At 40.5% G+C, this 12420-nt stretch overlaps 1 protein-coding gene across 1 annotated transcript; it reads left to right on the top strand.

The window, feature by feature from the left end:
• Positions 1-3112: 3112 nt before the first annotated feature.
• LOC147637378 (uncharacterized) lies at positions 3113-4848 on the top strand. Its single transcript, XM_086798859.1, has 5 exons — positions 3113-3658; positions 3745-3915; positions 4068-4157; positions 4242-4422; positions 4522-4848. Exons 1-5 carry the CDS (start codon positions 3177-3179, stop codon positions 4750-4752), a joined length of 1155 nt encoding a protein of 384 aa, XP_086654985.1. The 5' UTR covers positions 3113-3176; the 3' UTR covers positions 4753-4848.
• The last annotated feature ends 7572 nt before the right edge of the window (positions 4849-12420 follow it).

Genomic DNA, 12420 nt, shown 5'->3' with positions numbered 1-12420 from the left:
AGAGAAAAATCGCTATTGAACATCAACGAAATTGCAGGGTGCAAATCATGATGTCGACATTTGTACAGGAAGTCATATAATAGAGTTGCAGGAGTTTCTTTGATCTCTTCGTCCACATCAAATTCGACTTGAACTTGCGACATGGCTGAATTCAAGTCTGTAGAAAAGACATGGAAAATATTAGTGCAGGCAATGAATCAAGAGACAGTCGATCTTAAACAACAAATCTCTGTGGTGTAAATGGATTCAACATAACGCGAGAGGAGATGCCAGAGGAATGCAGGTATTCCTCCTCGCATTGTAGTGAATCTATTTTCCCTAACGCAAATAAAATTACAGCTAAGTCAAGGACCTCTTCTCGCATTATGGTGAATCGATTCACCATAATGCGAGGAGGAGTATTGTGCTTCCTATGGGACCTTCGCTCGCGTTGTGGTGAATTGATTCACCGCAATATGACGACTTTATCATCCTTTGGCAACGCCTCTAACGTTATGGTGAATTAAAAATAAAGATAGTTCTCCAGTACCCATACTGAGAGAGGAGGTGTCAAACGAATTAAAATACTCTTCTTCGCAGTCAATTCACCATAAGGCGAGGAGTCATAGGTTTTCAATTCACCTTAACGCGATGAAAAGACAAAGCAAGTAGTTCTCCTCGACTGAAACCAAAACAACGAAATAACAAAAGAAGAAAATGTAAATGGATTCAACATAACGCGAGAGGAGATGCCAGAGGAATCCAGGTATTCCTCCTCGCGTTGTAGTGAATCTATTTTCCCTAACGCAAATAAAATTGCAGCTAAGTCAAGGACCTCTTCTCGCGTTATGGTGAATCGATTCACCATAATGCGAGGAGGAGTATTGTGCTTCCTATGGGACCTTCGCTCGCTTTGTGGTGAATTGATTCACCGCAATATGACGACTTTATCATCCTTTGGCAACGCCTCTAACGTTATGTTGAATTAAAAATAAAGATAGTTCTCCAGTACCCATACTGAGAGAGGAGGTGTCGAACGAATTAAAATACTCTACTTCGCAGTCAATTCACCATAACGCGAGGAGTCATAGGTTTTCAATTCACCTTAACGCGATGAAAAGACAAAGCAAGAAGTTCTCCACGACTGAAACCAAAACAACGAAATAACAAAAGAAGAAAAAAGCACAAAGGAGATAAAAATACCAGGAAAACGAATTGTATACAATCGTCGCAGGAGATGGAGATGAAGGAGGTTGGAGGTTTGTCTTTGACGTTGGATACAGGAGGATGATTGATGAAGGAGGGTTGGAGGAGATAGTCAGTCGTTGATGGAGATAAAGGCCGTTGGTGGGATAAATGAGAGGCAATAAATGAGATGAGTATCCTAGAAAATCCGTCTTTAATGCTACGCAACACGTCAGCGCCGCGTTTTCACCCGCCATTCCATGACTGCCACGTGGCATCCCGCCGTGTACCTAGCAAAAGAGGCAATAAATGAGATGAGTATCCTACAAAATCCGCTTTTAATGCTACGCGACACGTCAGCGCCGCGTTTTCACCCGCCATTCCATGAATGCCACGTGGCATCCCGCCGTGTACCTAGCACGTGTACAAGGTATAAAGTTTAATCAAAGCCCTTTTTAATGCTATACGACACGTTAGCGCCGCCTAGTCGCCCTGGCAGCCCGCCAGCACGTGTGTTCGCTCTAAAGACTAATCAAAGCCGTTAATCACGCCACCTTTTCGTCCTCTTATCGATTTTGCCTTGTCCGTCCTCCTGCTTGCCTCCAGCTGACTTCCGACTACCGCCACAGTACTGAACCGACTTTCCAACACCTGCACGACAGTCTCCATCCATTCACAAGCAAGAAATGTAAGTTTTTGTATAATACTTGATTGTTTTGTAAGTTTCTTGTATATTGCTTGTTTGTTTTGTTTTTTCTTCGACTGTTTGCCCTGTGCCATTGTTTATTCTTCGACTGTTTGCCTTCTGCCGTGGTGACTCGATTCACCTTAAAGCACACGACGGGCCATTAGAATCTCAATAAGCTCCATGTCTTATGGTGGATCGAATCACCAAGGGAGAAGGCAAACGTAAGAGATTCGCGAAAATCGATTCACTATAACGCGAGGAGGATTGTTTTGCTTTGACTGGCCCTTAGACTCGCGTTATGGTGAATTCACCATAACGCATGACCAAAGGGCAAAGGATTCATGATAATCCACCTCTTATTGGTGTCAATTAAATCACCTCCTACACGACAGTCTCCATCCATTCCCACTCATAGAATGTGATGAAAGTGTATTACTTGATTGTTTTGTGTTTCTTGTATAATACTTGATTGTTTCGTTTTTCCTTCGACTGTTTGCCCCTGCCGTTGTTTTCTCTTCGACTGTTTGCCCTCCGTCATGGTGATTCGATTCAGCGTAAAGCAGACGACGAGTCATTAGAATCTCAATACTGCTCCATGTGTTATGGTGAATCGACTCACCAAACTGCTAGACGGAAAGGTAAGACATTCGGGAGAACCCTCCTCCCGTTGTAGTAGATCGATTCACTATAACGCGAGGAGGATTGTTTTGATTTGACTGGCTCTTAGTCTCGCGTTATAGTGAATCAAATCACTTTAACGCAAGATCGAAGCTCAAAGAATGCACGATAATCCGCCTCTTATTGTTGTCAATGAATTCACCATAATGCGAGAAAAATTATTGTGTTTCTGTGGACCTTCATCTCTCGTTATGGTGAATGGATTCACCATAACGCGAGGAAGTGCATATTGCTTTCTTGGCCCCCCTCTCTCACTTTATGGTGAATTGTTAATCGTGTACTACTGAATAGCAAAGTTTTCTGCTTTTTCTTGCGTTTTCAGATGGCTCGTGTAAGGCATACAGCTAGACCCATTGATAATGCAGCTCCCTCATCTACTGGGAAGAAGATGGGCGTTCTGAAAGCCTCAAGATCAAGAAAATCAAGCAGTCCTTCCCGATTGTCCAAAACGCAGCCTAGACTCAGGCGTTTCGCAGAGCATTCGACAGCCCTGCGAGAAATCAAAAAGTTTATGAAGCACCCGACAGCTGCTATTCCCAGATTGCCTTTCCAGAGGCTTGCCAGGAGAATTTGTGAGCAGAATGGAATTTTGTTTAGGTGGAAGGCATCGGCCTTGTTTTGCTTGCAAGAGGCCACAGAAGATTGGATGATCGAATTTTTTTTGGATAGTTACGTTCTTGCTGCCCACGCACACAGGGTGACAGTAATGGACAAAGATTTTTTCAGCCTAATAGCCCTTCGTTTCAGATACGATAAGTCACTTAGACCAGTTACGTTTACTGATGAACGAATGTTACAAATTTTGGATGTCCGGCCTGTACAAAAAGTGAGAATTGAAGAGGTGACCGAGGGAGGTCCAGATCATGAGCATCAGACTCGGGCAAATTTAATGACAAGCGCTCAAAGGGAACATCAAGCTGCAATGCTTGCATTGCAAACAAAAAGGGAAAATGTTCGAGCACTCCACGCCATGAATCGGGAGGCGCTGCAATTTTTGTTGCCGGAGTTCTATGTACCCTTTAATATTAGAGGGCATAGATGTTATTTCCCGATTCATGCTGAAGAAATCAACATTTTGTTTGATCCCAAAACTGAAGTCAACGACAAAGTGCTCAGATGTGTTTTAAGGTATACGCTTTTCTCTGTCCTCCCACAATTTTTCATTCTTGGCTCTTAAAGTTGATGCCTCACTCTTGATATGTTTCCTTGTGAAGTTTTGTTATTTCGCTATTGCCCGAGGATGTACAGCAACGAGTGTTCCAGATTGATTCACTGGTCTCAACACTGTTGGTAGTAGAGGCAGTTCCGTACCTCGATGTGCTGAACTGGTTTCGGGAGGTCCAGCTGGACGATGCCCGAGTATTTTTTTTGGCATATCATGAAAAGTGAGTTTGTCTCTCTCTCTCTCTCTCTCTCTCTCTCTCTCTCTCTCTCTCTCTCTCTCTCTCTCTCTCTCGCATGATGTTTATAGGAATCACCGTACACGAGTTATGTAGTGCTTCCTTTGGATTGAAACTAATAGAATTCTATTGTGCAGTTCCCATTGGAGTCTTCTACTAGTCGACGTGCAAGAAAATGTCATTTACCTTGCAAATTCGACATCTGGTGTCCATGGAAATGTTTTGCTGTAAGTAAAAATCATTAAGATACATATTATTGTTTGAGTTAGAAGTCCGGATTGATCAGGATAATGATTGGTCTCTGTTTACAGTGGAGTCAGGAAACTAATGGCAGCTTACGAGAGCCTCAGCATGGACATCGACACCCTGGATCGATCGACCATCCGTAGGGTTAGTGTCCCCAAACAAGAAGATGGCTACAGCTGTGGGTGGAGGGTTGCACTTAATGCAATGTTGCTGCTACGAAGCATTTTTCAGCTCCCTTCAGAGGATGTAAGCATTTTCAGCTCCCATACGCATTTGTGCGCTTGTTTATCTTCTTATATATTGTCATGTTGATCTTATTTATGCCTTGATGAATTGTGATGGCAGTTTCCATCAATGTCTCGCTACGTGGACCTAGACGTCCAAACGTTTAGGGAGGAAACGATTGCGAAATTGATCGAGGTCGCTGAAGTTATGCCTCCAGACGGGCCAGTGGACTTCATCCCGCCCAATCCACGAGGGGGGATAGGCCCGTCTGAGCCTCTTTCATGGGCTCCATACTTAGGAGAAGAGCCCTGGCTCCATCCTGAAGCCGATACCTATGGGTTCCAGCCATAAATAGTTTTTTCCTTCTTCCAACAAATGTACGTTCGTAAATATGCAGCTATACATGTATTGGAGGGAGAACATCAAATGTAAATACACTTATCATTTGAAAATCAGAGGATCAAATTTGCTACTGTGTTCCTTCACTGCTTGCTTTCTTACTTTAAGCCTTTTTTTGTGTACATAAAAATTCAATTGGGGAATTCTTGCCTTCATTACATTGTTTTAAACAATAAAGCATTACAAAAGCAATGTTCTGAATAGATAAGTTTATTGCATATGGAAAATACATTGTCACCGTATACATGGTCACATCATATATCTTCTAGTGCCTCCAATTCATGTGGGGCTGCAACATCTTTACAAATGATCTGATGCTCTCTTCTTTTACTTAGCTTCCGACCATCGAGCTTGAAGCAAAATTGATCTGGAGGATTCTGAATAGCTACTTCTAATTCCTTCCTAACATATTCGAGAGTCCAATTCTCTTCCACTTCCAATGTCAAAGATGGGTGACCCTGTCGAATCATAACTATATCTATCAAGCAAGAGTGGCTGCCATCTCTTGTATCTTGGTCCATGCTTTCCCAGTTGTTGTTGATCCATCGCCACCTTCTATAAGTAAATGACATGCACAGATGTTGCCTGGCAATATAGTATCTGATTCCAAAATATCATTAGGATAATTTTCCGAGAATAATCAAATAAGCGTTGTAACTGTTTCACAAAAATACATTTTAATGTTTTAACACTCACCGAAATGCAATGTCGGAGGTGTTCAATCGACATTCGATCAAATCATCTCCCTTTGATGATTTCACTCTCCAACCTTTGTCAAACAAATGATCAAGCCAGACTTCATCTACATCTTTGCACACAAAAGTTGTTCTAGTTTTTCTCAATTGTTTACAATCAGAAAATAAATGAACAAAGCATGCAATTGGAACAAACAAACTTAGGTGCACATTTCTTGCACCAATGCTAGGCTTCATAGCACATTTAATATCATTAAACATTTTGGTCCTGTATGACTCTATCACTTCTGTGTCAAGCAATGGCCACTCCGGACTATCAAGTGCGGGCAACGGAATACGTTCCAACTTTCCATGTCGACTCGATTGAGTGGGCAAGGTATAAAATGAGTCATAGAAATATGTTCTACTTCTTGCGAGATCACTTGGTGCACGACCTTCATATTGAAGTTCCCCCACCTCACCATGTACGACATTCAAGAACCCCGTCAAGCATTGTGCAGGCTCCCACTCCTGAAGGTTGGATGGGTACAAATCTGTGCAAGGCAGAAAAATGTATATCAATCACCTTATTTGCAACGTTGAAATACAAAACACAAGCACTTACAATGTGGTCTGTGTCTTGGAAGTCCTTCCAATGGTCCCACGTTAATCTCTTTTTGCATGAATACATGCTGGATCAACACTTCTTTGACAGTTTTCCCTCCTGGTGCCATCTTAAAGTCAAGGATCCTTCCTTTCCAATGTTTGGCCAAGTCTTCAGATGCCTTTCCCTTCACTCGGTAGTGGCCTTGTTTTCCTGGCTGCATAGTGACCCAAGAGTACTTCCTGTATACTTGGGGAATCCATTCTTCGTTCTCGTCTTTTATGTTATACAACACAACAGATGAGATACTGCTCCTTGCTCGTTTCAGTCCACTTTCGGGTGCCATGATAGAATAACAGACGTATGAGAAAGAAGAAGTAGCAGAAAGTGGATGACTGGGCTAACCGCTTATGTGGATCAAGGAGGGAGGATGAAATGAGGGACGGTGTGTTCTTTTTGGGCGCCAAAGATGTTTCAAGATTCAAAAGTGGAACCAAGTTGAGGGAATAACCGGGAGAATGTGTATCTATCTATTCCAAGCATTCAAGCTTCATTAGTTGTAGGGGTGGTGGAAAGAATTTTTTAGTGCTCCACGTCTAACACAGGAATGTGGAAAACATTCTTTTATTGTGTTAGTTTCTGACAAAAAAACGGTTTTAAATATTTTAAGACAAGGTGATGGTTTTTTTTAATATTTCATGAAGATAAGAGTTTCTCCACGTTTTGGGTGGGTTTGTACAGAGGTCCCACCACCGGTGAATCTCGTTCGTAGATTACATGTCACTCAATCTATGTGTCTATTATTATATTATTGTTGAAACAGCCCTCTTTTGAGTCCAGAATTTTCCTAATGGTACTTGATGTGTGCAATGTAGTCGTGTAAGGTTTCCTTTGGTTTTTGTTCCAATTAGAACAATTGGATGACGGGTCTCCATTTGGGGCCGTAGGGTGCAAACCCAAGAATGAAGGCCTCTTGCACTACTTTGAAAGTGACTTTGTGCGGAGCGTCCAAGGATTGGAACCATTGTATTGCCTTGCCTTCTTTAAGGCTGAGTCTAAGGTGATGGACTTTGTTTGCATCATTGAAAATTTCAAATTCTTGACAGATTTGGTTAAAAACCTCTATGTGGAATACAAGGTCTCCAATGCCATGGAATTTTAAAATTTTTTTCCCACATGGGTTGTGTATGTGAGGTTTGTGGGTGCAATTGTTTCCCCTTCGTAGAGCTTGTGCTAAGCTCGGAATGTCGAGTTGTGGCTCAAGGGGAGGTGGTACATAGTTGGGGGGTGGGAATAGATCCATTGTTAGAGGGGGAGATCCGTGGGTGTGCTCAGGGCATCTATTCACGTTGGGGTGCATGTATGGAGGGCCCTTACTAGATGAGGGCTCTTCAAAAATCGTTTCGTTCTCCACGGCCAAACGTGTTTGGCGTGGCGACCACATGTGGTGCCACCAAATGGAATGGAGGCACTAGGGGCATGCAACCATGACCAAAAGGTATCCATGGTGTGCAGGGAAGCTTAGAAAAGCTTCAATGGTGCATGCGTGGACCCAAAATAGGAGTTTTGGCTCTCTTTTGCCTCGTGTGAATGCACCCTTACGGTGAAAAATAGTCTTTTGAGGTGTTTCGTGCGTGTAAAAATGACATTAGTGGCTCAGGGAGGTAGACCATAAGCACCTCTAAAGATTAATAAATTTTGAAAAAAAAATCATGATTTTTGTTTTTGGAGAACATCTGCTCGGATGCTTAGAAGCGTATGCCTGGATGCTTAGGCGCGAATGGTCATGGGGCAATGTTTTTTCAATTTCTTTTTGGAAACGTGCGCCTGGTCACTTAGGTGTGAACGATTGTGGCAAGTTTTTTTTTAATAGTATGTTCGTACGCTTATGAGCGTACATTCGTGGCTTTAGGAGGGTACATTCGTGGCTTTAGGAGGATACGTTCACGGCAAATTTTTTTTTAAAAAATTGTTTTTTTTTTTGGGGGGGGCGGTATGTTCGTATGCCGCTCGAATTTGAATTTGGGGGAGAAGGTGGTTGTTGAGTGGGAGACAACTAAGATCCCCTCATTAATGCAAGGTAGGTGGGAAAAGGCTAAAGTTAAAGGTTACCTCTAAATTAGTGGTTTTTGACTAATTTAGAGGCACTCTAACTTAACTAAAGATTAATTCTTCTTAATCCCATTGTTAATCACCTTTCAACCCTCTTCTTTGCTCTCTAATTATTCCCTAATGATGAGGAGTTTAGGGATAGAGATTTGATAGGTGGATTAGTAATGTTTAGGCTAACCTAATGATGTGACCACCCCTAATTAATCTCTCTAATTAGCTCTCTAATCAACCCACTCAAAAGAGACAAAATTAACAAGCCCTTAGCAAGAGGCTGTAAACGAGAAATTAACAAGCCCTTAGCAAGAGGCTGTAAACGAGAATCTGTAAATGAGAGAGAAGCTGTGAAAAGGTGAGAGGGATCTACTGGGAAAGAATAAAGGGTTCCATAATCATGGCTTCCATAATCAACTCTCTACCTTCTCATTAGGGAATCAAACCATCCACAAATAATGAACACACAACTGCCTACTTTCAAGGCATCTAAAAAAGCATAACCATGAACTATTGATGAGAAAATTACAAGAATGAACTTATCAAACCAGATTTGTAGATCTTGATTTTGTTGCTATTGAATATTTCTCCTTGTTGAAAGTGCTACACACCTTGTAGCACAAACCTTTACTTGTTGCAAATGTAGCAACCAAAAGAACCCTCAACTCCACTAGGCTCTTCTTCTCACTCATGTGGGCATTCACTAAAGCTCACACTGGCCTCTAGGAAGGCCACTTTGATACCATGTTAAAATTATGAGATGAGGAAAAACTAGAGCTCACAAGCTCTTGCACACACACATGAAAGAATCAAACAATAGAGAGAGAGAGAGAGAGAGAGAGAGAGAGAGAGAGAGAGAGAGAGAGAGTATACACAATGTGTGCACCCAAACAAACTAGATAACTCTCGCCTAAGTGGTGAGCTCTCTCAAACCATACAACAATAGATAGCACACCTATATAGAAACATGAGGCTCTTGCATGTGAGCCATGTGTCTTACCATGTGTCACAATGCTAGATACTCCACTCTACCTTAGGCTAAATAAAATCAAATCCACCACACTCCTAATACTTGGATTTCCTATATTTCAACAAGTTCTACCAATGGATTTATGATTTCATTTGGGAGTGTTTCTATGAGTTGGAGAAATAAAAGAAACAACCAACAATTACTTTTTCGAGTATATAGGTAGAGTATAGAGGTGCTGCTTGCTATGCCATCTTGTGAGGTAGCTTGGTTTCCAAAGCTACTTAGTGATATGGGTGAGTCATGGATAGGGCAATTGTCATTTATTGTGACAACATGAGTAGCATACAATTCCAGTAACCTAATATACCATGCTAGAACAAAGCACATTGAGATGCATTATCACTTTGTGGGAGGGAGAAGGTTCTAGGTAGGTAATGTAGATCTGGTATATGTCACAGAGGACCAGGTGGCTGATATCTTCACAAAGGCATTGGGCATAGAGAAGCTCCATAGGTTTAGGAGCTTACTTGGAGTGTGTTGAAATATACAAGTGAATAGGGTGTGTGCGGGAACAAGCCCTTAGTAAGAGGCTATAAACGAGAATCTATAAATGAGAGAGAAGCTGTGAAAAGGTGAGAGGTATCTACTGGGAGAGAGAATAAAGCATAGCATGAGAAGATTTAGGATGTGTGGAGATATTCTGGGAAAAGGTGGAGAGAATCAAGCAAAAGAGGAGGAGTGAATCAAGGAGAGATCAGTGGGATTAGATGCTTGAATGTAAACTCTATAAATTGAGGCATTGGCCTAATGAGAATTTGTTGGTTTTTGATTATCCATGCCTACATTAAGCTATCAATTAATTACTCACTAATTGCATCTTAATCATCATCTAATCTCTTTGTTTAATGATATTGATTCTTGCATTTGATCCACCATAACTCATCACATTGCTACAAATTTAACATGGTATCAGAGCCTAGCTTAGAATCCATCAAATCTATGAGCTCATTATCTTGCTAATCACGTTAATTAGGACTAGGAAATAATCAAGTTTTTAGCTCTTTTTTTCAATAGCCTCTATACCCCCAACTAGTGGAGGGGCTTGATCTCCCTCTTGCTAGAACATTAGCCCAAACCCTTCTAGCCACACATAGTCATACTTTCCACGCACCAGCCTATCTACTCAAATCGTCAAACCGCCGGCTCGGGCTGCAGATTTTCACGATTTTTCAAGTGCCTTCTTTTTGAAGCAAAACTAAGATCTTCGCAACATTAGAAGCAATTGGTCTAATTCCTCTTGGCCCCAGGGGTTTTCAATTGTTCACTGCTCCCTTCGCTTTGCTGCTGCGCTCATTGCTTGGGCCTCTGCTTCTCTACCATACCTGCTATGCCTACTATGTCATTACTTCCATGTTGCAATACTTCCTTATCATCTATGATTTGTTAGCTGTTGCAACACCCATGGTTTCACATTGCATTTTCATGGCTTCCATAATCAACTCTCTACCTTCTCATTAGGGAATCAAACCATCCACAAATAATGAGCACACAAGTACCTACTTTCAAGGCATCTAAAAAAGCATAACCATGAACTATTGATGAGAAAATTACAAGAATGAACTTATCAAACCAGATTTGAAGATCTTGATTTTGTTGCTATTGAATATTTCTCCTTGTTGAAAGTGCTACACACCTTGTAGCACAAACCTTTACTTGTTGCAAATGTAGCAACCAAAAGAACCCTCAACTCCACTAGGCTCTTCTTCTCACTCATGTGGGCATTCACTATAGCTCACACTAGCCTCTAGGAAGGCCACTTTGATACCATGTTAAAATTATGAGATGAGGAAAAACTAGAGCTCACAAGCTCTTGCTGTATATATATGTATATATGTATATATATGTATATATATATGTATATATGTATATATATACATATATATATGTATATATATATTTATATATGTATATATGTATATATATATATATGTATATATATATATATGTATATATATATATATGTATATATATATATATATATGTATATATATATATATATATGTTTGTGTGTGTGTGTGTGTTTAGATGTGTGTATGATATATCTATCTATATATTTAAAAGTGACCACAACTTATCACCCATCTTCGCACATTAAAATTTAATCAAAATTAATTAAATTATGTCGATGTTTGTATTTATATTTTTAAATACATGTATATATGTATAAGTATATGTGTCTATGTATAGGTTTATATATCTAAAACATAATATTGTAAAACATAATATTGTAATATACTTATACATGTATATATGTATAAGTATATGTGTCTATGTATATGTTTATATATCTAAAACATAATATTGTAATATACAAGTGAATAGGGTGTGTGCAGGAACAAGCCCTTACTACCAAGAGGCTGTAAACGAGAATCTGTAAATGAGAGAAGCTGTGAAAAGGTGAGAGGTATCTACTGGGAGAGAATAAAGGGTAGCATGAGAAGATTTAGGATGTGTGGAGATATTCTAGGAAAAGGTGGAGAGAATCAAGCAAAAGAGGAGGAGTGAATCAAGGAGAGATCAGTGGGATTAGATGCTTGGATGTAAACTCTATAAATTGAGGCATTGGCCTAATGAGAATTTGCTGGTTTTTTGTTATCCATGCCTACATTAAGCTAACAGTTAATTACTCACTAATTGCATCGTAATCATCATCTAATCTCTTTGTTTAATGATATTGATTCTTGCATTTGATCCACCATAACTCATCACATTGCTGCAAATTTAACATGGTATCAGAGCCTAGCTTAGAATCCATCAAATCTATGAGCTCATTATCTTGCTAATCACCTAGTTAATTAGGATTAGAAAATAATCAAGTTTTTAGCTCTTTTCTTCAATAGCCTTTGTACCCCCAACTGATGGAGGGGCTTGATATCCCTCTTGCCACAACATTATCCCAAACCCTTCTAGCCACACAGTCATACTTTCCATGCACCAGCCTATCTACTCAAATCGTCAAACCGCCAGCTGGAGCTGCAAATTTTTATGATTTTTCAAGCGCCTATTTTCTGAAGCAAAACTAAGATCTTCGCAACACCAGAAGTAATTGGTCTAATTCCTCTTGGCCCCAGGGGTTTTCAATTGTTCACTGCTCTCTTCGCTTTGCTGCTGCACTCATTGCTTGGGCCTCTACTTCTCTACCATACCTGCTATGCCTACTATGTCATTACTTCCATGTTGTAATACTTCCTTATCATCTATGATTCGTT

This window comes from Cibotium barometz, chromosome 6, assembly GCF_041138505.1.
Source record: "Cibotium barometz isolate CiBa-2024 chromosome 6, ASM4113850v1, whole genome shotgun sequence".
Classification (NCBI taxonomy): domain Eukaryota; kingdom Viridiplantae; phylum Streptophyta; class Polypodiopsida; order Cyatheales; family Cibotiaceae; genus Cibotium; species Cibotium barometz.
Note: the sequence above shows the minus strand (reverse complement) of the source record. Positions and strands in the feature narration are given on the sequence as shown.

Excerpts from the sequence above, each read along its gene's own strand:
- LOC147637378 (XM_086798859.1), top strand. The coding sequence starts at position 3,177 with ATGATCGAATTTTTTTTGGATAGTTACGTTCTTGCTGCCCACGCACAC. Across the intron at positions 3,916-4,067 it reads TTTTTGGCATATCATGAAAA|TTCCCATTGGAGTCTTCTAC; the intron begins GTGAGTTTGTCT and ends TCTATTGTGCAG. Across the intron at positions 4,423-4,521 it reads TTCAGCTCCCTTCAGAGGAT|TTTCCATCAATGTCTCGCTA; the intron begins GTAAGCATTTTC and ends TTGTGATGGCAG.